A 26,578-nucleotide genomic window follows, 5' to 3' on the forward strand; every position below is an offset into this window, starting at 1 on the left:
TGTTTTTGGTGAAATAAATCTTAGTGTACGCTTTCTTAATTTCTAGATTTCTTCCTTATTCTAATTTAGCTATTGCATTTCCAAATTAGAAAACCCAAATTTTCTCATTTAATTTTATATTAGTTTAAAGGGTTAACACTGCTCTAATTACTTTGGGATAAAAGTATTAGAAAATAAAGCATGCTATGAAAAACAGACTTTTTGTACTGGCACAAAATCCATGTCAACCTCCTATATCAGTTTTTAGGCAAACTTAAGAGATAGGCAGTATGTTGAAATTTTTATTTTTTTTAAAGATTTTATTCATTTATTTGACAGAGAGAGACACAGCGAGAGAGGGAACACAAGCAGGGGGAGTGGGGGAGGGAGAAGCAGGCCTCCCGCTGAGCAGGGAGCCCGATGTGGGACTCGATCCCAGGACCCTGGGACCATGACCTGAGCCGAAGGCAGACACTTAACGACTGAGCCACCCAGGCACCCTGTATGTTGAAATTTTTAAAACTCAGTAATCTAAGGTTGATATACTAGAGAAAAGTTTACAAAAGCACAATTTTCCTACAGAAACATCCTATTTGGGGTTCTCTATTAAAGGATAAATTGAGAAGTACTCAGAAGAAATATAAGTTACAAGGGGAAAACATGATCACAAAAGTTACTAAGACTTTATACAAGGCTTACTATAATAAAATTAACATCTTCAACAGTATTTCAAAACAAAATGACATATAAGAGATTATGGAGAGCTAAGGAAATGGGCTTTTGTTTTCCTTATTTACTCAAAGCTATAGCAGATTGAACTGTCCCAGTTAAGTTTTCTTGTGAAAAGACTTTATGAAAGAGTCTTTTCACAAGACACTTGGGTATTCACCAACATTGCCACTACAAAAGAGAGAGAACCATAGTAGATACCCCTCCGTAAGAAAAACAACCACTAAAAACAACACTGTGTTTTAGCTGCCATTAGAGACATACCAAGAAAGCAACTACAGATGAAGAAGGAGGTGGGGGTGGGAGGGATGGGGTGGCTGGGTGACAGACACTGGGGAGGGTATGTGCTATGGTGAGCGCTGTGAATTGTGTAAGACTGTTGAATCACAGACCTGTACCCCTGAAACAAATAATACATTATATGTTAAAAAAAAAAAAAGTAGGAAGGGTAAAATGAAGGGAGGGAAATCGGAGGGGGAGACAAACCATGAGAGACTATGGACTCTGAGAAACAAACTGAGGATTCTAGAGGGGAGGGGGGTGGGGGGATGGGTTAGCCTGGTGATGGGTATTAAAGAGGGCACATATTGAATGGAGCACTGGGTGTTATGCACAAACAATGAATCATGGAACACTACATCAAAAACTAATGATGTAATGTATGGTGATTAACATAACATAATAAAATAAAATTAAAAAAAAAGAAGGCTTTATCACAGTCTTTAAATATAGTCCCAGGCCCATATCTATCTTATCCATGCTTAATAGCTGGAAGTTCAATTTCACTTCAGAATAAGTGACAAACTATATTTTAATGATTAAAAGAGCAAAAAAGCCTCAGATGCAGCATTTCTTCTGAAAGCCCTTTCAAACATTGAAAATGTGATAAAACCAATTTTGGCAAACTCCTAGAGAGCAGCATGCAAGTCACAGGAATAATCACTCATAACTAAGCTGTTTATGCTAGCTTTGGCCTATGATAACCTGCTGCTAAGAGTTTAATTCAACTCCCATCTGGGACATACACAACTTAACACTTAATTATATACTGCCTATAGGGGCTTTGTAATCATATATTTTGTCTTCTACCTAGACTATAAATCCTCAAAAGCAGAGTCTAGGACTTCTCCTTTCATCCTATCCCTAGTACCCAGCACACTGTCAATACCTAGTAAGTGCATGTCAGTTGTTTGTAATTATCTTTAGAAGTCCTTTGTCAGTGGTAGGACCAAGTAACTTCAAATGAACTCCCATTTCCACCAAAGATTCTGAATTAGAAAACATGATCTTGGGATTAATGGTATATAAGACTGTTAGGAGAAATTAGCATGGATATCTGACTATAATTTATAAGTCATCTTAGACTGATACTCGTCATCTTAGATTGATGTTCAAAACAAATCCTAAATTTTTCAAGATCAAGGAAGTTTGAAACAAATCCTAAACCAAACTTTAACTTTCAACATATTTCTTAGTTATCTCTAGTAAATGTGCAAAGGGTGGAGGAGGTGGGAGAGGGAGGTCAAATTGTACTTTAGTGGAAACAGTAAAACTGAATCTAAAAGATGGATAATTCTTAACAATTATTTATTCCTAACCTCTGCCTGTTGGACCTATTATACTAGCATCCAACCCCTCTCTACTAAAGTACTCAAAGCTCTATCAAAAAGGTTGGAACACCTCTAATTAACCTTCGTTTGCCAAGAAAGGTAGGGGCATTTTTCAAATTAAAGCTGCCAATTTCAAACATATGTTTGAGCTCTAGCTTTGCTACGCCTAAAATAAGAAATCACAGATAGAAGTATATCATTTCCAAAAATGTTTCTCCATAAAGAACTACCACCTGAAAAAAATTAACTTTAAATTAAAGCACCAACCAGAAAATGCCCTCAAGCTTACATTTAAAAATCCATTTTTTCGGGGCGCCTGGGTGGCTCAGTCGTTAAGCGTCTGCCTTCAGCTCAGGTCGTGATCCCAGGGTCCTGGGATCGAGCCCCGCATCAGGCTCCCTGCTTGGGCGGGAAGCCTGCTTCTCCCGTCTCCCACTCCCCCTGCTTGTGTTCCCTCTCTCGCTGTGTCTCTCTCTGTCAAATAAATAAATAAAATCTTAAAAAAAAAATCCATTTTTTCAAAACAGATGTTTAAATATACACGAGAAACTGGTGGTGGGGGGGAATGAGTGAAATAGGTGAAGGGTTAAGAGTACACTTGTCATGATGAGCACTGAGTAATGGATAGAATCGTTGAATCATTATATTGTACACCTGAAACTAATATAACACTGTTAATTATACTAGGAATTAAAAACAAAACCCCATTTTTTCCTATTCCATTCAAATATTACTAAACTAAGCACTGCTGACTACAATTTTAAAATAAAAGGAATTTTCTTATAGCAAATTCTAAGGCCAATTAAAAATTTAGAAAATGACAGTCAAGGCCTATTAACTTTACTATGAGTAATCTACAAATCTTTATCTGTATGAAAGTTAAAAAAATTCTATGATCTCAAGAACAGTGAAAAACTAAGCACTAAAATCTTTCCTTCCAAGCACAGTAGATCAAAATGTGCTAAACATAATTTAAAAATTTTTATTTTTTTATTTTTAAAATTTCTAATAAAATGCTCAACAAAGCAAGAACAAGTTTCAATACACCACATTTGAAATTTACTAGTTACAGATCACTTCCTATTTAATAAATTCTTTTCTATTGTAATTACTTCATAGTTTTCAAGTGAGCCAAACTCATAATTGCTTTCACACACACACACAGATTTTTTTTTAAAGATTTTATTTATTTATTTGATAGAGATACAGACAGTGAGAGAGGGAACACAAGCAGGGGGAGTGGGAGAGGGAGAAGCAGGCTTCCCGCGGAGCAGGGAGCCCGACGCGGGGCTCGATCAGAGGACCCTGGGATCATGACCTGAGCCAAAGGCAGACGCTTAACAACTGAGCCACCCAGGCGCCCCCACACACAGATTTTTAAATTCTGACACAGTAAGAATGACTCTAGATGAAAACCTATGAGCATCAATTGGTCATTTCAATAACAATCTCTGGCTAGAAGCATTTATGGAAATTGTCAGCATTCTATGAGGTTTTCCTAGAGCTATTAATTCTAAACTAAGAGAGATATTAGCATTCCAAAAAAGAGGAAGTCTTCCTAAGGCTCTGCCCAAGCACAATGTCCTAGCTGACAATGGGAACTTCCATGAAAGAACCTGCTTTAAAAATTCTGCACGATTTTAATGTCAAATTAAATAGCTATCAGAATAAACCAAGTTACCAAAAAACCGAAAGCAAAACAGAATTAACACAACTACATATAAAAATCATAGAGAAGACTCTATATCTCAAAAAACAAGCTGAAATTTAGTGAGATGCTAATATCAATTTATAGAGCTATTTAGACAGAACAGGGTGACAATACATCAAGGGCAAGACACTTGTATCAACTCCAAACATTTTGAGGAAATATTTTCACAACAACAAAAAAAGATCTGTCACAGCTTATATGCTATTTATAGTAAAACTTTAAGTCGCAATTGAGTTTCTTGGTCTGCTGTACCAATTGAAATACAGAGAAAAATGTACTTTCATCTGTAAAACCATCACACTCAAGAGGCATTCCTCCCATGGTACAACTTTAGCAGAGGTCCCATTATGAAGCACAATCACCGCATATTTCCTAAGTGGGTCATATTACCTAGAATATCCTATGGGGACAAACTGTTCTCTCTGAAGCACTAGTGGAGAACAAACTATTTTCTTTGGAAAGGGAAGATATTTGCAGGGTAGCAAATATCTCACTATGTGCCTTCCTAAAATACTTTCTATCTTGAAGTGGCAGGCTTCACAAAACAAAACAGCAAAAACAAAACCCCCCCCCACAGCCATTTATTTGGTTTGACATTTAACTTTTTTCTCTTAATCTAACACAAGGTGCATAGTCTGCCATAAAAATCAAACAAAAATATTAACTATTAATTCACTGAGCACCTGTTATACACAAGATGCTGTGTCAAATACAAAAATGAGCAAGTTAAAGTTCCTCCCCTCACGGGAGGGATATAAATGATCTAGAAAGGGAGGACATTATAGTATAAGGTCATGTAGGTTAAAATTCATATAAGTGATACAGATAGGAATTTAGAGAGGATATCACTTCAGATCATCAGGAAAGATTTCATGAAAAATGTGTATTTTAGCTGTACTTAGAAGGCATTGTGAAAAAGTTCCAGTTTGGGAATCAGAAAATCCAGGTTCTCATATTGACTTTGTCATTAATCAACTTGGTAGAGATGGACTCCGGTTTCCTTATCCATAAAATATGGATATCAGACTAAATGATTTTCTAAGGCCCCTTCCAGCTTTGTTATCTATGGAAATATATTAGACAATTATACGTATTGCCTTTTTAATAATCTTTAAGTTCACAATACACATTTTTACTACAAAAACTCTAACAATAAAATCAACACAATAGTTTCTCCTTGACTCTCACTCTCTTCTCCAGAGGTAACAAGTATATCAAGTTGACATGTATCTTTCCAGAAATTTTCCAATGTATTTACATATAGGACCATGTTACTTTTTTAACATAATGAGATCATACTGGAAATACTATTTTTCAATTTGCTTTTTTAGCTTAATATGCCTGGAAATCTCTCCATATACACACATAGAGGTCTATATCATTCTTTTTACCTGCTGCAAGTTATGAATATATTATTTATTTAGCCACTCCCCTATTGCTAGAAACTCAGGTTACTTATTTTTGGTTATTGTAAAAACTTTGTTACTCTTGTTCATGCATCTTGTTCGTGTGTGCATTAGGTGTTCAAAAGGGAAGTGGGGGTGGGGAGAGTCAAGGAATTTGAGCCAAAAGTAATAATGGTACAAAACAGAGATGAAGTTTGAACCAGGTGTCCATAGTTTCAGCAAAGGAGGAGTCACAATAATATACTGGAAATGTCTTTGGACTAGGAGTGAGGAGATATGGGTCCTAACTCCTGGTTCAAAAACTAGAACTGAGAGTAAAAAGTGGGATTGGGCACCTGAAATCTCAGAATTTTTTTGGACTAGAACAGATCTTAAGGATCATTTAATTCTACACCTAATTTTATAGAAACTGAAGCCTTACCCATAAACTAGAATGTGATTTTGATGACTCCTAGCTTGTGCTTTTGCCTCAGATTCTGCTGGGGCCATTAAAAAAAAAAAAAAAATGGTTGAATAGTCACTGTTGATAAATGCTGGAAGGAGATAATAAGAAGTGAGAATGGCTGATACATAAGGAGGTTACAGTTAAAGAAAGCATAAATTTCTAGTGGACTGAGCACAACTCTGACTTCCAGCAAGGCTTAGCAACTCTAAGCAGGGTGAGGAGAGGGAGACGGACAGTTAAGATGTCTCCAAATAAGGGTTTGGCAGACCATCAAAGCAGTGAGAACATTACTGAAAAGCTACTTTGATTCTTCAAATGGTAAGGAAAAAAGATACCAATAAATTGACCTACAGCTACTTTCTCTACAGATTGCTTATAGACAAAATGTTTTAAATAAGCTAAGCCATCCTTCCTTAAAGTTCTGTTTAACGGCTATGTGCTTTTTCCTCCTTGGTGTGGCAGCCCTCATTTAGTGATCACAGGGGCCTGTTAAAATGACTGATTTGATACAGCAATACGATACAGTCATAATCATAAAACAGGATTTCTGGAGCCTGAGCACATATAAACTACTAAGAGAATACAAAAACAAAAACAAAAACGTGACCAAGACTTAGCACAATAATGTTTAAAGATTAACTTTTTACATTTCCTTAGAAGTCAATGGTAAGCAATTTTCCAAAAGGAACAAGGTCCTAAATATTCAATAGTATTTACATTTCAGAATTCATACCTATCTTTCTGGGTGTGTATATGTATACAGCTCTGAGGAATGTATTTATATTATTTATATACACACAGACACATATGCTTCCCAGGGTAAATTCTACTAGTTTTATAGGGCTATTTACTATTTATCATTACAAAATAAGTACTTACAAAACGGGCTTTTATCACTGCAGCTATAGCACCATATGTTACAATAATCTTTAGATATTTTACAAAACCCCAAAGTTTGAACGAGGTCAGTTCTAAGCTCATTTTTCCAGCTGTTCTTTCGTTGTGTGTGTATGTGTGCATGTGCACACGCACGTGTGTGGGGGTGGGGTCTGTTGCATGCATACATACATACATTATATCGGGAAAATGCTTTGCAGACAACAGAATAATAAAATCTCTAATATGCCTATGATTGCTGAACTTAAAATTTACAAAACTCTAAAACTTTTCATAAGAAGGGAATTCAGAAATCTAGGTCTCTTCCTTTTTACTGTCAAGGAAAGCAAGACCCAGAGAAATCAAATAATTTATATAACAACCACAGCCTACCAGTAGTAGAGATGAAAGGAAAATCGTTATTTTCTGACTTCTGGTACAACTCTCACATCAACAGATTACAAATCCACAAAGAAGTCATCTGTGTTGGATTCCAGGTATCCTTTTCAACAACTTAGCTCTTAAACCATGTTTGGTATTAAAATCTACCTTTCTCTATTAGCTTTACCTAAGATAACAACAAAACAAGGAAGTCATATGAGTTCATTAAGTTTCAACTTTTCTTGAGCTAGAAAATATAAGAAACATGTCATGTGTTTATCCCAGGGCTGTTAATTATTTTCTAAGCAAATCTGTCCTTCAAGAACTGGTTAGCAAGTAACCATATTAGAAAATTTTATTCTCATTACTGAATTTTTCTTTAGACTTGTAGTTTTTCTGCTAGTAACACCTATGGGACTTGCAATTGGCATTATTCACTAGAATAAATAGAAAAATATAAGCAAATACAAAATATTCTCTTCTCTGCAACAGCTAAAATGTATCAAATGAATCTAAATTTTAAAAGATAAAGAAATGCAAGATAAGAAATCTCTCACATAATAAAAAGATTTCTTACTGATGTACTTCTTGGGATGCTCTAATTGCCAAAATTTCTACCAAAATAGAAATTTCTTTAAATGAAGAAGATGCTTTAAGAAAAAGTACTTGAATTGCAGTTATTATTATTAAACCAATATTTATCAGAGCACTTATATTGTACTAATTACTATATGCAGCAAAGGAATTTAGCAAAAGAGCATATGGCCTTAAAGTCTAGTAGAATTCTGCTGCTAATTATTACGAGCATCAGTATAAAAGGTACAGCCAGTTTTATGGATCACACGTATTCCTCAAAGATGCATATAAAATAAATTTTTGTATACTTTATCATCTAAAATATATCAGGAAAGCCTATCAATCAAACTATTCCCTTTTGTAAAAATACAAATTCATGGTTTGAGAGGAAGTGTTCTCTTAAGTTACAGCTGCACTTGGATAAAAAGGTACTACACCTTCACCATGGTAAATAATATTCACTATGTCAATTATTTAAAGTCTGTTTATTTCTAGACATAATTTTAGAGTTTCAAGTTATAATTTTTCTGGGTTATTTTTAAGACCTAATGATCTCATCTCTTCCCACGTTATCAGTTGTAGAAGTGATTTCAACGTTTAGGAACTGTACAGCTTAAGTTCTAAGAACATTGGTTTCTAGCATGTAATCCTTGTCTGAGTCAGCCTCTATCACCTTGCAGCCTGGGTCAGGGAGTAGAAAGCTTAACCTTAATGAGCTATTTCTGACAAAGGTCAATATAGGAACCATGAATCTATCTAGATACTAATGCAATGACTTCATTGCACAGGCTGCATTTTAGATGTGTAATTTTATCTTGGCCATGCTTCCTTTATTAACCATAAATTTTATCTCCAAAACCCACCAATTACTTCATTTCTATCTCATATAACATTTAATTCTAACTCTAACAGGTGCCTATCTCTGCACTCTGACAGCTATTTTTAGTTTATCTGCAGTTTTCAGCATTCCTATCCCTATAAAAGTATGGTTAAAATATTCATTTTCTTGCATACAAAAATAAATGCATCAATTACATGTCTCCATGGCAAATAATGATGGGTACTCTGCATACTGTTTGATAATGTTAGCATCCACATTTATCTGGTTCTACAGCTTCATAAATAGAAAAACTCTATTAAATAAGTATCCCTTACTTTCCAATGCATAACTACTTTTTTAGTGTCCTACAGTTACTCTCAATAACTCAGTACTGTAACTGGACTCCTACTATCTAAAAAAGTACAAAGAATAAAATTATCTTCTTCAGGACTTTTACATAAATCAAAACTAAGGGTGTCAGTTTTCCATCTTTAGACTAAAAAGGAAAGTAGCCATCATTTTATTTGCCTCATCAGAAAACTAGATCAGCAGCTATTTCCTGGTCTCTGGACAATGCTATTTCTCCTTCCCTCTACAACTGTACTTTTAAAATTTGTTGTTTAAGGCCCCCAAAACATAATTGAGTTGTATTTTATTACACCCCAAATGAAACTTATACAATTAGTACATCCTTTCAATATATGGTCTTAATTTTGTTGGATTTCATTGTTAGAGGTTCTTAAAGACCTTTAAATATACCCTTCCTATATGTGACAGAGCTCAAACTTAACTTATTATCAAGTACCCAAACCATATTAGGTAGTAGCACCATATAATATATTGGAAACTTATCTGTGATTAATTACATGTCTTAAGTAATTACAAAGTGTTGAGTCATTTGTGTAGTGCCATCAGAAGATAATGACATCACTACTTTTAAGTTCCAAACTATGATGTCAGTCAACTCTTTTGGACCTTTCTACCAATCAGTGGTGACTGATCTGATTTGATTTGCATTTCCCTAAAGACCACCAATGTTGAACATCTTATCATGTGCTTATTGGCCATTTGTATATTTTCTTTGGAGAAATAGGTATTCAAATCCTTTGCCCATGGGGTGCCTGGGTGGCTCAGATGGTTAAGCATCTGCCTTCGGCTCAGGTCATGATCCCAGGGTCCTGGGATCGAGTTCCACATCTGGCTCCCTGCTAGGCGGGGAGCCTGCTTCTCCCTCTGCCTCTGCCTCTCTCTCTGACTCTCATGAATAAATAAACAAAAAACTTTAAAAAAAAAACAAACAAATCCTTTGCCCATTTTTACATTGGGTTGTCTTTTTATTGCTTAGTTTTAAGAGTTTTTTTCTATATTCTGGATACAGGTTTCTTACTGGATATATGCTTTACAAGTATTTTCTCCAATCCTGTGATTTGTCTTCACTTTCTTGATGGTAACCTTGGAAGCACAAATGTTTTTAATTTTGATTAAGTTCAATGTATCTGTTTTTTCTTTTGTTGCTTGTACTTTGTGTCACATGCAAGAAATCACTGCCTAGAGCACAGTCACAAAGATTTACTCTCATGTTCTAGGAATTTTATAGTTTTAGCGCTTAAATTCAGGTTTATGATTCATTTAAGTTAATTTTTACATATGGTGTGAGGTAGGAATCCAACTTCATTATTTTGCATGTAGATATCCAGTGTATCAGCTACCATTTGCTGAAAAGACACTCAACTGTCTTGGCATCCTTGTCAAAAAATTGTCTTTGGCACACCACAAATGTGAGTTATTACCTCTGGACTTCATTCCATTGATCTGTAAGTCTATTCTTTGGCCAATACCACACTGTCTTGATTATGAAGCTTGGTAGTAAGTTTTGAAATTAGGGAGTATGAGTCTTCCAATTTTATTCTTTTCAAGATTGTTTTGATTATTCTGGGTACCTTGCATTTCCATATGAACTTTAAAATCAGTTGTCAATTCCTGCTACAAAGGAAGCTGGGATTTTGACAGGGTTTGCACTGAATCTGTAGATCTATTATTACAGGCAGTATTGCCACTTTAACAATGTTAAGTAATAGTTTTCAGTATACAAATCTTTTTCCTCCTTGGTTAAATTTATTCCTAGGTATTTTATTCTTTTGGATGTCATTGTAAATGGAACTGTTTTCATAAATTCATTTTCAGACAGGTATATAGAGACACAATTGTTTTTTGTGTGTCAATCCTGAACCCTGCAACTCTGTTAAATTTGGTTATGAGTTCTAATAGTTTTTTTTTTGTATATGTGGATTCCTAAGAATTTTCTATACATTCAATTATGATATCCACAAATAAAAATCGTTTTATTACTTGCTTTCCAATCTTGATGCTTTTTATTTATTTTTATTTATTGATGCTTTTTATTTCTTTCTCTTGCCTAACTGCTCTGGCTAGAACCTCCAGAACAATGTTGAGTAGAAGCCAAAAGAGCAGACATCCTTGTCTTATTCCTGATCTTAGGGGAGAGCATTTAGTCTTTTACCACTAAGTATGATGTTAGCTGTGGGTTTTCATAAATGTCCTTTACAAGGCTAAGGAAGTTACTATAAGGTATTTTCATATTGAGATTTACTATAAGGTATTTTCATACTGAGATTTATACCTTAGTAATAAACCAAGGCTAAGAAGAATTTTTGACTAAAATTCCCAAAATTACTGCACCCAATCCCAACTGTGGACTTCTGATCCAGCTACAGTCATATATATATATATTTTTAAAGATTTTATTTATTTATTTGAGAGAGAGAGAGCACGAGAGGGAAGAGGGTCAGAGGGAGAAGCAGACTCCCTGCTGAGCAGGGAGCCTGATGCGGGACTCGATCCCGGGACTCCAGGATCATGACCTGAGCCGAAGGCAGTTGCTTAACCAACTGAGCCACCCAGGCGCCCTACAGTCATATATTTCTAACCTACAATAAAAGTTTAGTTTCCCTAACCCCATAACTTGTCTTTAATGCAAGCAAATATCCTTAGGTACTATTAGTTGATGTAAAAGTGTCAGTGAAAGTTCTGCCAAACCAATCTTATAATTTCTTTTCCTCCTAACAAATGTAAATTTTTTCTAAAATGTACACACTATATATAAAAGTGCATGTTCTTTTTAAACAAATGTCATACAAGTACCCAAAACCAGTTATTATATGCTCCTCCTTCCAAGGAATCCTAAATAATCAAGTAATATACTAAGAAACCACTCCCTAACCCATGGTCACAAAGATTTAGTATTCTGTTTTGTTCTAGGATAAGGTAGATCAAAACAATCACTCTGTCAAACTAGCCATGTCAAATGGGGATTGGATATATAAATAGTCCAGGAAGAATTCTGTATTCTTTATCATGTCCAAACCATTGGGATAAATGTAACTAATAAATCAAAAATTCTAACACAAAAAAGTTGAAATTATTTATGATATTTTAGTCTCCAAGTAAATATAAATCTTTACCTTGTAAAAATGTTTGCCATTTTCAACACACAGAATGAGAAAGAAAGAACAACCTCACAAGTGGAGCATGAACTCCACCAGGTAAACTATTCCTCTTTACAAAACTACCTGTCTTTGTCTTAGTGCACTATATAATATCCTAATGAACTGAAAGAATCAATTAGTTATTGATTCTCTTCTTACAAGCAAGATAAAGTCCCTCATGGTAGACACCCGTTTTTTTCATATAATTTATGTTTTAAGAATTTATTAAGTTTCAAACAATAAATCATGGAACACTGCACCAAAAACTAATGATGTAATATATGGTGATTAACATAACAATAAAAAAATTTAAAAAAACTAAAAAAAAAGAATTCATTAAGTTTTCCATATACATCCCATGAAATTATTTTAAATAATAATATACCTGTCATGAACTCTAGAGTATTTTATATAGTTGTCATTTTTCACTTAAGCCATTAAAATTCAAGCACATATACTGTTGATTACGGATATACTCAATAGCACATATAATCATTTTTTCATTCAATAAATATTTACTGAATGACTGCTATGTGTGAAGGGTAAATAAAGTCCCTGCCTTCCTGAAACTTACATTCTATGAAAGTAGTCCAGTAAATCAAACATAAATAATTCACACACAGATAAATGTTAAGGTGACAATGGGATAGAGAGTGACTGGGGAATGATTACTGTTCTCTAAAGAGATGACCTGACAACTAAATAATAATGAAGAGCTAGTAGAGCAAGGGTTTTCCAAGCAGAAGGAAGAAACACAAAAGCCTTAAGGATGAAAATTAACATGGTGTGTTTGAGGAAAAGCAAGCAGTGTCAGCTGGATCATAAGAGACAAGGGATAGAGTGGTAGAACTTTGTACGTCATAGATTTTACCTAATTGCAATGGGAAGCTGTGGAGGACTGTAGGTAGAAATGCCATGATCTGGTATGTCCTTTAAGAGGATCACTCTTGCTGCTATGTGAAGAATGAAATTGAGGGAAAAATGAATGCTGGCAGTTAACTAAAAATAATGTTCTTTCTTTATGGTGTTTCTTAACCTCTCTTTCCTCCTTTCTGTTCCCAAGTCCATCACCTGAGTGCTGGTTCCTACAGCCTACTACTACATGAGCTACTTCAAAAGCATCCACACTAGTCTCCCTGCTTCTATACCTAGACTGTATTTTTTTTTCTTTATAAATGCTTCGGTCATACCTATCTCTTTGCTTCAAAAGCCTCAAAAACTTACTACTACCAACAAAAGAAAATCCAAATTCCTTAACATTCAATAACATTGCACAATCTAATCCCAAAACACTTTTCTGGCCTCATTTCCCATTGTTAATTTGATAGACTCTACTCTTCCACTCAATATGGTCTACTCACTCTTTCCTGAACACAGTGATATCACTTCCATGGCTTCCATGGCTCTAATCACACTGACCTCTTCCCTTATTTTTTCCATAGATTCAAATTCTATCTCTTCTTCATATCTCAGCATACATTCATTCTCCTTCACTATTCAGAGCAGTGGCTTTTTGACTATGACCATAGTATTTTATATCATAACCCAGTATGTACAAATTTCATAATTATACATTTAACTTTACTTCAACCAATACACTTTGGTATTTTCTAGTTTTTTCAATTTCTTTTTCAAAATGACTCACTAAAATGATTGCATAGACTACTAGTGGGTTTCAACCTTCAACTTGAAAAACACTATTAGTACACCTTTCTAGACATTCACTGGTAACTTAACTAGATCCTGGTACTAAAAGATGAAACCCATAATTACCAAACTATAACGACCTTAACCTCAAGGATAGGATAAAGTCAGTATCTCATACATCATTTTATCTACCACAATGCCAAACAAAGTATTTATTATTACTGGAGAGAAAGACTGATATTACATAGAGCTATCATATTTATGATTAGACAGAACCATGGTTAGGACTGTTTTTGTGTTCCCATCACCTTGTTTCAAATTGTAGCTAATGATGGTCAAAATGGCTAGTTTTCAATAACACTTTGGCCTAGATTTTCTCCTTCCTACCTTATAGGATTACACAATAGTCTTGCATAGTGGGGGAATACAGTAAGTACTGTATAAATGTCATTTTCATCTTTCCCTCAGAAATATGAGAAAGTCTCTATATGGAGGACACCTATTACCATTCACTGGAACTGCTTCTCTTTTATCCCAAATACTCAGGCACTTCTGCTCCGCCAGTATCCTCATTTGGCCCAGCTAGCTTTGCCAAAATTGCAATAAGGGTAAGCCTTTTGTTTCAAAGGAATGACAGCTATTAGGGCTGAATGGCCTCTCTTGCCATCAGCACTAAGGTTCTTGACCATTAAAGTCCTGTTAAAGTTGTTGACTCTTTCAAAAACATCATCAGTAATTTCAATTAAGAAAATGAAAAAGCAATGAAGTGATCTAATATCTGTACTGAATGGTTTTTTCCTCCGGTAAGGACGCAAGGGATAAGATAAGCCAATGGATAACATGAAATTCTTAAATCTTAAATCTCAAAGGCTCATTAATTTCACCATGAAATGATACATACAGATTCCTGAGGAATGCAGAACATCTAAAGGTACTCTGCTTCTCTTTTACTTCCACCTCCAGAGCCAGTTATAAGCTATTATGGGTCTAGGGGGACAAGGTGAATATACAAGTAACAAATAAATGCCCTGAACCATCTAGAGTAGACTCAGTGTAACCATCAAGGTTTTAGGCAGAAATAAGCCCCTAGGACTTATCCAAGAAAACCTGAATTCCTTTATCAGTCCTGAAACTACCCTAAGCTCCCTACTAGCCTATCTGCCACACTGGGGTAATTGTAAGCCAAACTACAGTTGGCCTGCCAGACTCCAAATCTCCACCATGAAGCTTTCCTTTGAGATCTGGGAGTATGAACCTCAACATTTGCTGGCTACTATCTCCTCAAGGCCAGACCGAGAGCTTCAACAATCACAGGGCTTTGGGATAGCCTTAATTTGGAATTCCTCTGTTATTCACTAACAATTTAAAACCATCTACATTAATTCTCACTGCTTTGCCCCATAAAAAACACTAACTCAGAGCAGCTTTGTATGCAAGATATTAAACCAAGTTAAAAAAAATAACTCCTGACATAAATATGTCATATGTAAAGTGCAAAATCTCAAAAATATGAATTACTTCAGGAATATCTTCTCAGAATGAAGACAAAATCAAATTACCCTTTTGATAGTGAATTACTTTCCTCATGTAAATTCACACTCAAAAGCAAATAAAAGGCAAACATAGGTTATCTTTTTTCTTTAATAAGACATCAAATAAAAATGTTGCCTTTGGAGGGGAAGAACCATTAAATAGAACAGGTAAGGGGCTTAAAAATGTAAACTTAATGTAAACTTAAATTTAAAAAATATTCCTGTGCTGCCTTCTTGCTATTTGGCTAAAACACCTCCCTCCCTTTAAATTATCCTGTGTTGGGGCGCCTGGGTGGCTCAGTCATTAAGCATCTGTCTTCAGCTCAGGTCATGATCCCAGGGTCCTGGGATGGAGCCCCGCCTCGGGCTCCCTGCTCGGCGGGAAGCCTGCTTCTCCCTCTCCCGCTCCCCCTGCTTGTGCTCCCTCTTGCTGTCTCTGTCAAAATAAATAAATAAAATCTTTAATAAAATAAATAAATAAATCATCCTGTGTTTACCAGTATTTTTGTTTTTTGCTAGATCACAGCCTCTAACTTTTCAGAAGTGGAGTGCAGGTTATTAAGCTGGATTCTTCCTTTGGCACTCACCCTTTGACACATTCCACTAAATTTGAGATTTATTTATATTGATAACTACCCCTTTTAAAAACAAATGCATCCTGCGGCGCCTGGGTGGCTCAGTTGGTTAAACCGCTGCCTTCAGCTCAGGTCATGATCCCAGGGTGCTGGGATCGAGCCCCACATTGGGCTCCCTGCTCATGCAGGAAGCCTGTTTCTCCCTCTGCCTGCCGCTCCCCCTGCTTGTGCTCTCTCTCTCTCTCGCTATCTCTCTCTGTGTGTCGAATAAATAAATAAATAAATAAATAAAAATTAAAAAAAAAAATGCATCCTGGAAAGGTTAATTCTATATTACCTTTCAATTAAGACTCAAGAAAGAGAGGAAGGGAGAAAGAAAAGGAGGGAGGAAGAAGACAGAAGAGGATGAGGGAATCATGTCTTAAGTGAAGTAGGGTATGAAATCAGCCAGAGTGTCTTAGACCTGGGGCACCTGTGTGGCTTAGTCGGTTAAGTGTTTGCCTTTGGCTCAGGTACTGATCCCAGGGTCCTGAGATCGAGCCCCACATGGGAAGCAGGGGTCTGCTTCTCCCTCTCTCCCTGCTCACTCTTTTTGTCTCTGTCTCTCTCTCAAATAAATAAAATCTTGGGGCGCCTGGGTGGCTCAGCTGGTTAAGCGACTGCCTTCGGCTCGGGTCATGATCCTGGAGTCCCAGGATCGAGTCCCACATCGGGCTCCCTGCTCGGCAGGGAGTCTGCTTCTCCCTCTGACCCTCTTCCCTCTCATGCTCTCTCTCTCTCATTCTCTCTCTGTCAAATAAATAAATAAAATCTCAAAAAAAATCTTTAAAAAAAATTAAATAAATAAATAAAATCTTTAGAAAAAAAGAGAGAGAGAGAGTCTTAGACCTAAGTAAATAAAATGGAAACAAAAAGCCTTCACTGGAGACACTGGAATTCATATAACGTCCAGGCAATCAAAAGCTACACGTTACACCTGTGCCACAGATACTAAATTAAACAACTTTAGGACTTATCAAAGTAATAATATGGGTGATAAAGTTATCAGAATTGGTATATGGAATGCATATAAACAAAATTTACTCAAAGATTTAAAAAGCTCCATTCCAAATAGTTGACTAAAGAGTCACTTCAGTGTTAAAGGTTTTTGCCAGGTTTCCAGTGAGGGTCTCCCAAGGACTACATTTAGGTGGGTGAAATAATTATGAAAGCCACATGTTTGCCAGTATTTAAAACATGTGGCCCAAAATATACTCTATGCTCTAATTTAAAATACAATATAAGGCTTTAATTTTAGAATCCTCAGAGCTGTCATTTCTTGGTGTTTTTGCCATGTTTAAACTAGCCAGATACTTCCTTTAATATACCAGAAATACAAGGCAGAGAAGAGATTCTTTAAAATGGAAGGTTTGCCAAACTGCTTTGCCGCAAAGCAGTTTTTTACTAGACCACTGAACTTTGCTCCAGTTTTAATATTGGCTTCACTCAATATTAAAAGCCACTATCAACTATAAATGCATCAAATGCTAGGTACTGAGGTTACAAAACAAAAAAAACAGAATCTCTGCCTTTGAGGCAGTCATAGTCATTCAGCAGAAAGAGACATATGAACAGATAATTACAATACTACCTGATTAAGTTCTACAAGAGATATGAAGAGAACATTGTTCAAACAAAGTAGTAAAAGCCACTATGTCAGCCTGGAGGACTATGCTAAGCCTACTGAAGAGGATTTGACATTTAAATTCATCTGCAATGAGGTAGTTAGGTTAGTCAATCTGTAAAGTCCCTTCTATTAAAAAAAGGACAAAAAATTGAAGGTCATGGAAATCTTATTTGTCAAAAATGGCTGGTGCAGATTATTCCAGTTTGTTTATTAATCTAATCTCTGTATCAAAAAGAGAATATTTTACTCATACAATCCTCATCTTCTCTCCCAAACTTGTCCTCTTCTTGCGTTCCTTTTCTTGGTAAATGGTAATACCATCTAAAAACTTAACCTTTCACAGCCAACTAAACACCAGCTTCTACTGATTCTATTCCCTAGTCTCTTTACTCTGCCTGCTTCGACCTCCAATGGCTACCACCACCCCTTATGTTAGAAGCTTCCGATAGCTTCCGAGAGTGTTCTTGTCTCTGAAATCCCTTCTCCCAATCAACAAATTCTCCATATTAGGGCCAAAATGATTTTCCAAAGCACAAGTCTGATCACATGACAACCCATCTTAAAAATCATTCAACTGCTTCCTACTGTTCTCAGAAGAAGCCCAAACTCTTCAGCATAGTTGTCAATATCTGGCCTGGCTTGCATCTTGCTACAATCTTTTATAGTACTCGTATAGAACCTCTTGCAGTTTCCTCAATACACAGTACTCACTCACCATCCTCTGCAGAGCCTTCCAAGACTCCCTCAAAAGAAAAGCAGATGACTTTCCAAAGCGATCTTTCAGCACCTTCTGCTTCTCCATTACCATACTTACCACACTATATAGGATTTTAATTACCTGTCTGTCTCCCCCAGGAAGCTGTAAGCTCCTTAAGGACAAAAATTATCTCACACATTCTTGTATTTCTTATCTAAAGCAGTATGCTTGCCTGGCATTGACATATACTTCATGCTTGATAAAGATTTGTTGAATGCATGGATAAATGAACAAATGAATGAATAAACTGCAAAGAAAGAGAAATTCAATGACCTACAATTTGTCATAATACTTATTAGTTACACTACACAGAAACCTTTATTCTGTCTACCTATAGCATGACCATATTTAAGTCATGAGCCTATCACAATTAACCTGTTTTCAGAAACATAAAGGCAGCTATACCATAAACTCAAAATTCAAATGAATTTAAAAATTTATTGATGTCCTCCAGTTTAGACAGTATAAACCTACTACTTAGGTCATTTTTTGGAATACATATGTATCAGAATCATGATATCCTATACATTTAAAATAAAATTATAACTACACAAGTACTATTACATTATTTTCACAGGTAAAACACTGAGTTTGCTTTTTAACATAAATGAAAGCTGCACTCATCACTGACTCACCGATTCTTTTCCAGCTCATTGTGTGTAGACCTAAAAGGAAAACAAAAAAGACCATTTAGCCACTTGTTGCTAAGGCTATGGAAAGGGGGATTAGTTACTGCTCTACCACACCCAGTGAATTTCTTTAACAACACAATATATAGTCAGACTTGTATAACCTCACTCATCAAGAAGAAATAGTCTACATTCATTAGAACTATTCATCTGGATATGGTGTCTTCAGTTAAGAACTAACTTCTGACACTGGTGTTTCACTGTTATCTTAATAAAATTAATACTAGCACATGTTCTCTTGCCTACTTTTAGTTTCCTACATTTTGTTTATTTGTAGATTTTTAATTCAAACATTACCCCATTTTTGTTTAAAAAGAAAAATGTACTTCTATGTCTTCTTCTACCTCCATTTAGTAACTCCTAAACATAGGGAGAAAAAAGTTTTGGCTAGCACAGAAGCTGACAGGCTTGCCTTACTGCTAAGTGATACAAATTCAAGCTTTCCTAACCTTTGTGTAAAACATAAACAAAGTTATACAAAGAAGAAAATAATATAAATAAAAGAAGATACATTAATAAAATCAAGAAACACACCTTTAAAAGACTGGGGGGATATACCTCAAAATGCTAACAATGGTTATTTTCTTTTTGTGACTTTTTTTCATTTTGCTTATCAGTATTTGTTATAATACTTATCATCTACTGAACAAGTGTAGTGTCTGCTAAACAGTGTGCTAAGCAGTTAACATATATTATTTCATTTTATCCCCCAAATGACCCTTGTTTTATAAGTAAGAATACTGAACCTCAGAGAGGTGGAAATAGGCTCTTGTCCCCAGAGTAGAAGTAGCAACTATGATTTAAGCCCAGGTCTTTCTTACTCCAAAACCCAAATTCTTTTTTTTTTTTTTTAAGTTTTATTTATTTATCTGAGAGACAGAGAAAGCATGAGCAGGGGAAGGGGCAGAAGAAGAGAGAGAGTAAATAAGCAGATTCACCACGGAGCAGGGAGCCTGATGTGGGGCTTAATCCCAGGACCCTGGGACCATGACCCGAGCCAAAGTCAGACACTTAACCAACTGAGCCACCCAAGCACCCCCAAAACCCAAATTCTTAACTACCTGGTAGTTAAGGGCACAGACGATAAGGCCAGAGTGCTGGGTTCAAAGAGTGTGTGGCCTAAAGTGCCTTCATTTCTCTCTGCTCAGTTTCCTCATTTATAAAATAGGAAAAGTAATAGTACGTGCCTCATGTGATTGTTATGAGGAATAAACAGGTTTATACTGAACAGCAAAATATAACAAACTCTAAAGTTAGCTATTATTAGAATTATGTTATATGAGTTCTCTTAAATGAACATGTATTACTTTTATAAAAATTTAGCATTAACAATAACAGGAATTTTATAAAAGAATTTAAGTTCCTGTCACCAGATCTAAAACTTTAATCATTTAATATATGCTGGTTAATATCAAATGTTTTCAGAATATCACATTACTGATTAATCTGATTTATTATTCTAGTGGATATTTAACAATCACATTTCTAAACTTTAACAATAGGAGTGTTTTTGTCAGTCTCATAATTTGTAAAAATTTTACTCACTTTTTTTTTAAGATTTTATTTATTTATTTGACAGAGAGAGTGAGAGAGCACAAGCAGGGGGAGCAGGAAAAGGAGCAGGGAGCCCGATGCGGGACTTGATCCCAGGACCCTGGGATCATGACCTGAGCCGAAGGCAACGCCCAACCATCTGAGCCACCCAGGCGCCCCTACCCACTGTTTTTTAGTTCAAAAGCCAAAAGTCTTCTTTGAGTTACTGTATCTTGTGCACTTTTTGCTTTCTTAACAGTTTTATAAGGTCCAAGTGACACAGGATGAAAAAGTCTAACGTTCATTTTCAAGAGATTATCTTAACAAAAGGATTTCTCCCTCAAGAGGTAAAAAAAAAAAAAAAATCTTAAGATGCTTCAAGAGTTCAGCCAAATTAACAGGAAGGATATGTATAATTCAGGTGAAAGAAATCACAGAAACATAGAACTTTTAGTTTAACAGAGACTCAAGAGCTCAAAACCCAATAAATAAATTACAACCAAATAAAACCAAAGTTTTAAGTTCTTGTTTGTCAAAGTAAATCAGCAAATCAGAAGAGGAAAAGGACATATCTTAAAGAGATTTAAAACAAAAAACATTGTTCAAAATTTGGGCATTCAATAATGAAATTCCCCACCCCCTCGTAGTAAGTTTTGGTTTAACTGCCTTTATCTGAAGAAAACTTAGAACGAGTAAAACAAAAACAATGGAATATAAAGTAAGTAATAAAGGGAAATAATCTATATTTAGAGGGAGGTAGACTATTTACCATAAACTTATCCTAAACAGTTTGGAAATCCCACATATGGCCATAACTGCAAAAGAATATATATACTCAAAGATAAGGGACTGTTGAATTCCAATATTGTATTAAGCCTACTGTCAAAGCTAGCACCAAAAGAACATAATCTGACCCACTGCTGTGAACAAAATTAAAACAGCAGTTCTTCCCACCTCTCTGACTTTTATCTTCTTTCTAAAAAAATATAAAATGATAGCCAAGATTATAAACTTTTCTCCACCAAACCAAGAAATACATGTCATATCTAGTTATACCACTAGTAACATTTAACATTTCCAAATACCACAAACAAAAATGATCATGTATGTACTAATCTTTACCATATTGCCATGATCTTCCAATTTTTTTTTTAAGATTTTATTTATTTATTTGACAGAGACAGAGTGAGAGAGGGAACACAAGCAGGGGGAGTGGGAGAGGGAGAAGCAGGCCTCCCACAGGAGCAGGGAGCCTGATACGGGGCTCGATCCCAGGACCCTGGGATCATGACCTAAGCTGAAGGCAGACGCTTAACGATCGAGCCACCCAGGCGCCCCAATCTTCTAATTTTTAAAAAGTTCATCAGTAGTATTTCTATTTTGATGGCTTTTTTGCCTGTAATCTTAAGTTAACATATACTTTGTTTCTTTAAGACTGTCTTAGGCTACAAGGAATCAAAGACGGTCTCTAGTTGGTAAATTTAAGACATGTATAGAAATAATTATAATTCAAGGCAAAATAAATATATTTAGAAAGGTACAAAGCATTGTGGGAGTTTAAAGTAGGCAGAATTTACTTCCAAATGTGGTTTTCGGGGTAAATTTTAGAAAAGGTAGCATTTGGTATGGATCTTAAATGATGACAATTTGCTACTAGTAGAGGCTGGACCTGGGGGAGGACATACCAAGTGGAAGGGAGCATAAGTAAAAAAGCATAGCTGGCCCAAAACTCTATGGTCAACTAATTTTCCAACAAAGCAGGAAAGAATATCCAATGGAAAAAAGACAGACCTTACCACAAATTGTGTTGGGAAAACTGGACAGCAACATGCAAAAGAATGAAACTGGATCATTTTCTTACACCATGCACAAAAATAAATTCAAAATGGAGGAAAGACCTAAATATGAGACAAGAAACCATCAAAATCCTACAAGAGAACACAGGCAGTAACCTCTTTGACATCAGCCGTAACAACTTATGTCTCCCAAAGCAAGGGAAACAAAAGCAAAAATAAACTACTGGGACTTCATCAAGATAAAAGCTTCTGCACAGCAAAGGAAACAATCAACAAAACTAAAAGTTAACCTTTGGAATGAGAAACGATACTTGCAAATGACATACCTGATAAAGGTTAGTATCCAAAATATATAAAGAACTTCTAAAATTCAATACCCAAAAAACAATCTAGTTAAAAAAATGGGCAGAAGACATGAACATTTTTTAAAGAAGACATATAGATGGCCAGCAGACACATGAAAAGACATGCAACATCACTCATCATCAGGGAAATACAAATCAAAACTACAATGAGATATCACCTCACACCAGTCAGAATGGCTAAAATTAATAGCACATGAAACAAAAGATCTTGGCAAGGATACAGAGAAAGGGGAACCCTCTTACATTGTTGGTGGGAATGCAAGCTGGTGCAGCCACTCTGGAAAACAGTATGGAGGTTCCTCAAAAAGTTCAAAACAGAACTATCCTATGATCCAGCAATTGCACTATTGGGTATTTACCCAAAGGATACAAAAATACTGATTCCTGGGCGCCTGGGTGGCTCAGTTGGTTAAGCGACTGCCTTCGGCTCAGGTCATGATCCTGGAGTCCCGGGATCGAGTCCCGCATCGGGCTCCCTGCTCAGCGGGGAGTCTGCTTCTCCCTCTGACCCTCTTCCCTCTCATGCTCTCTCTCATTCTCTCTCAAATAAATAAATAAAATCTTTAAAAAAAAAAAAAACCAAAATACTGATTCCAAGGGGCACATGCACCCTGATGTTTATAGCAGCATTATCAACAATAGCCAAATTATGGAAAGAGCCCAAATGTCCATCGACTGATGAATGGATAAAGAAGTTGTGGTATATGTATACAATGGAATGTTACTCAGCAATAAAAAAAAGATTGAAATCTTTCCATTTGCAATGACGTGAATGGACATAGAGAGTATTATGCTAAAAAAAATAAGTCCGTCAAAGAAAAGCAGATACCACATAATTTCACTCTTAGATGTGGAATTTAAGAAACAAAACAGATTGGGGCGCCTGGGTGGCTCAGTCGTTAAGCATCTGCCTTCGGCTCAGGTCATGATCCCAGGGTCCTGGGATCGAGCCCCGCATCGGGCTCCCTGCTCGGCAGGAAGCCTGCTTCTCCCTCTCTCTCTGCCCCTGCTTGTGTTCCCTCTCTCGATGTCTTTCTCTCTCTGTCAAATAAATAAATAAAATATTAAAAAAAAAAAAGAAAACAGATGAACATGGGGGAGGGGAGAGAGAGAGAGACAAACCATAAAACAGACTCTTAACTATAGAGAACAAACTGAGGGTTGCTGGAGGGTAGGTGGGCAGGGTGATGAGTTAAATGGGTGATGGGTATTAAGAAGGGTACTTGTGATGAGCACTTGGGGTGTTAGATGTAAGTAATGAATCATTAAATCCTACACCTGAAACTTACACTGTATGTTAACTAACTGAAATTTAGATAAAAACTTGGAAGAAAAAGAAATAAAATAAAATAAGCAGAGCTGTGAAGTCCAAAGCAAAACCAGAGAACAACAATATATAGGTCATAAAGATTTGTGGTGTTAAAGGAAAAAAGTCCTAAGTCTATTAACTCTATCCCTCACATTAGCTGTGTAACTTTATTTATTTTTTTTAAAGATTTTTTTTACTTATTGACAGAGAGAGACACAGCGAGAGAGGGGAAACTAGCAGGGGGAGTGGGAGAGGGAGAAACAGGCTTCCCAAGGAGCAAGGAGCCGATGCGGGGCTTGATCCCAGGACCCTGGGATCATGACCCGAGCCAAAGGCAGACACCCAACGACTGAGACACCCAGGCGCTCCTAGCTGTGTAACTTTAAACAAATTATTTAACCTCTCTGATTAACAGTTTCCTCATTTGTAAAACTGGAATAATAACATGTGGCTTGGCTGGATTACTGTAAGAATTAGAGAAAAATATGTAAAAGCATCTAACACATAAAATATTCAGTAAATGTTAGCTACTGCAACTACTCATTATTTTTTTTATTCTTTTTTTAAAGATATTTATTTATTTGACAGAGAGAGAGAGCAAGAGCAGGAACACAAGCAGGGGGAGTGGGAGAGGGAGAAGCAGGCTTCCCGTGGAGCAAGGAGCCCGATGCAGGGTTCGATCCCAGGATCCTGGGATCATGACCTGAGGCGAAGGCAGATGCTTAACGACTGAGCCACCCAGGCACCCCTACTCTTATTATTTTTAACAAAACTAAAAATACACTACCTAAAACAATCAAGTATACTACATGGGTCAATAAATTGATAAATTCTCAATAATAGTTGAAATTAGCCTGGAAATAAACAAACCACCATAATGATGAAAAAAGAAACTGAAAGAAAACTTAAGTGTTTTGGTCATTTAGTCAGCTGTGAAAACAGTACAAGGTTTAGGGTATGACAGAGAGAAAGATGACTAATTATAGAGACACAAAGAAAATAATGATCCAAATAGTGCTGGCAATAAATGAGTATCACGTACTAGCACACTCGGAAACAACCTCTTTGCTTCTCTGAGACTATGTGTCCAACCAAACCCTTCCAGTAATATACCATTGCTGTATTCAATTATGGTAAGTTGGTTCTCTGTAAGGTTGAGAAGTTCTAATAATCCACTGGGTTAGCCCACTTTTCTTCTCCAAATAAAATGCCCCTCTGAAAGCAAACACTAATGAATTGTACGCCTTTCAGACACCCTTACTCTGAATGCTTAACAACTTCTAAGGACAGAAAAAAGACATTTCTATCATTTTATCACTGAATCATAGGTAATCTTTCTCTACAAATAATATTCCTTTAAGAGAGACACGCTGATGAGTTCACTATTTGAATGGAAATCATTATCTCAACCAGATCTGTGACTTTTCACGGACCACAACACAGCTCTAATACATAAACTTCTAATTCTTTAGGGTGTAGTTTGGTGGCAGTCAATGAAATGAAGCATAGAATTGAAACTGAACAAAATAGTACAGTTTGGCTCAAGAGTAGTGCCACCGTGGAAGAAAAATAAAAGCCCCCATTCCCAGAATTAATATTCTCTTCCAGCAAAAGAAAAGACCTCTCTCTCTTTGTTGAATTAATGAGCAAAACCCAAATCTGTTAACATTTTTGTTTCACTTGCTTTGTAAAATAAATGTTGCCCTCCACACAATGAAAATAACACATTCTCTGAAGCTAAACAAGTATCTTCCAATTGTATCCTAAAGTTTGTATTTCCTCTATATATACTCAAAGGGCAAGAAAAACAGAAAACTTCAGCCACATTAGAGCAGGGACCTCTGAAGTATATTGCTGAAGGGGGCTGACAAGAATAGAGAATTTTTTGGGCGCCTGGATGGCTCAGTTGGTTAAGCGACTGCCTTCGGCTCAGGTCATGATCCTGGAGTCCTGGGATCGAGTCCCACATCGGGCTTCCTGCTCAGCAGGGAGTCTGCTTCTCCCTCTGGCCCTCTTCCCTCTCATGCTTTCTATCTCTCATTCTCTCTCTGAAATAAATAAATAAAATCTTTAAAAAAAAGAATAGAGAATTTTTTGCTGCTAGTGGTATAATACAGTGTTCAATAAAGTTTGAAAAACACTGTTAATAGAAGATCATGCTGACAATAAAGTAATTCTTTTTTAAATTAATTTTTATTGAAGTATAATTAACATAGTGTTATATTAGTTTCAGATATACAACATAATAATTCAACAATTCTATACCTTACTCAGTGCTCACTCAATAAGTGTAGTCACCAAACAATATTATTACAATTTTACTGACTATATTCCCTGTCATACTTTTCATCTTCATGACTTATTTTTTTCTAAAGATTTTATTTATTTATTTGAGAGAGAGAAAGAGAGAGTGCATGTACAAGCATATGTGGGGGGTAGGGGCAGAGAGAGAGGGAGAAGCAGACTCACTGCTGAGGAGGGAGCCCAATAGGAGGCTTGATCCCAGGACCCCGAGATCATAACCCGAGCTGAAGACAGGCACTTAACCAACTGAGCCACCCAGGCTCAGCTTCATACCTTATTAAAGTAATTACCTCAAAACAGTAATTTTGTATATTTGTTTCTATCAAAAGTACATTTTAAAAACCATTAAAAATAGTAAACCTTGAA

At 36.1% G+C, this 26,578-nt stretch overlaps 1 protein-coding gene across 2 annotated transcripts in view; it reads right to left on the reverse strand.

The window, feature by feature from the left end:
* MXI1 (MAX interactor 1, dimerization protein) overlaps positions 1-26,578 on the reverse strand; it is an 83,401-nt gene that overhangs the window by 19,162 nt on the left and 37,661 nt on the right. For both annotated transcript variants that reach the window (XM_028095623.2, XM_028095624.2), the window contains exon 3: positions 18,852-18,881. In XM_028095623.2, the coding sequence (XP_027951424.1) occupies positions 18,852-18,881 (30 nt within the window). The remainder of the gene's footprint in view (positions 1-18,851; positions 18,882-26,578) is intronic.

This window comes from Eumetopias jubatus, unplaced genomic scaffold (genome assembly GCF_037043125.1).
Source record: "Eumetopias jubatus isolate StellerSeaLion01/CBP00866 unplaced genomic scaffold, mEumJub1_p1.0 scaffold_17, whole genome shotgun sequence".
Classification (NCBI taxonomy): Eukaryota; Metazoa; Chordata; class Mammalia; order Carnivora; family Otariidae; genus Eumetopias; species Eumetopias jubatus.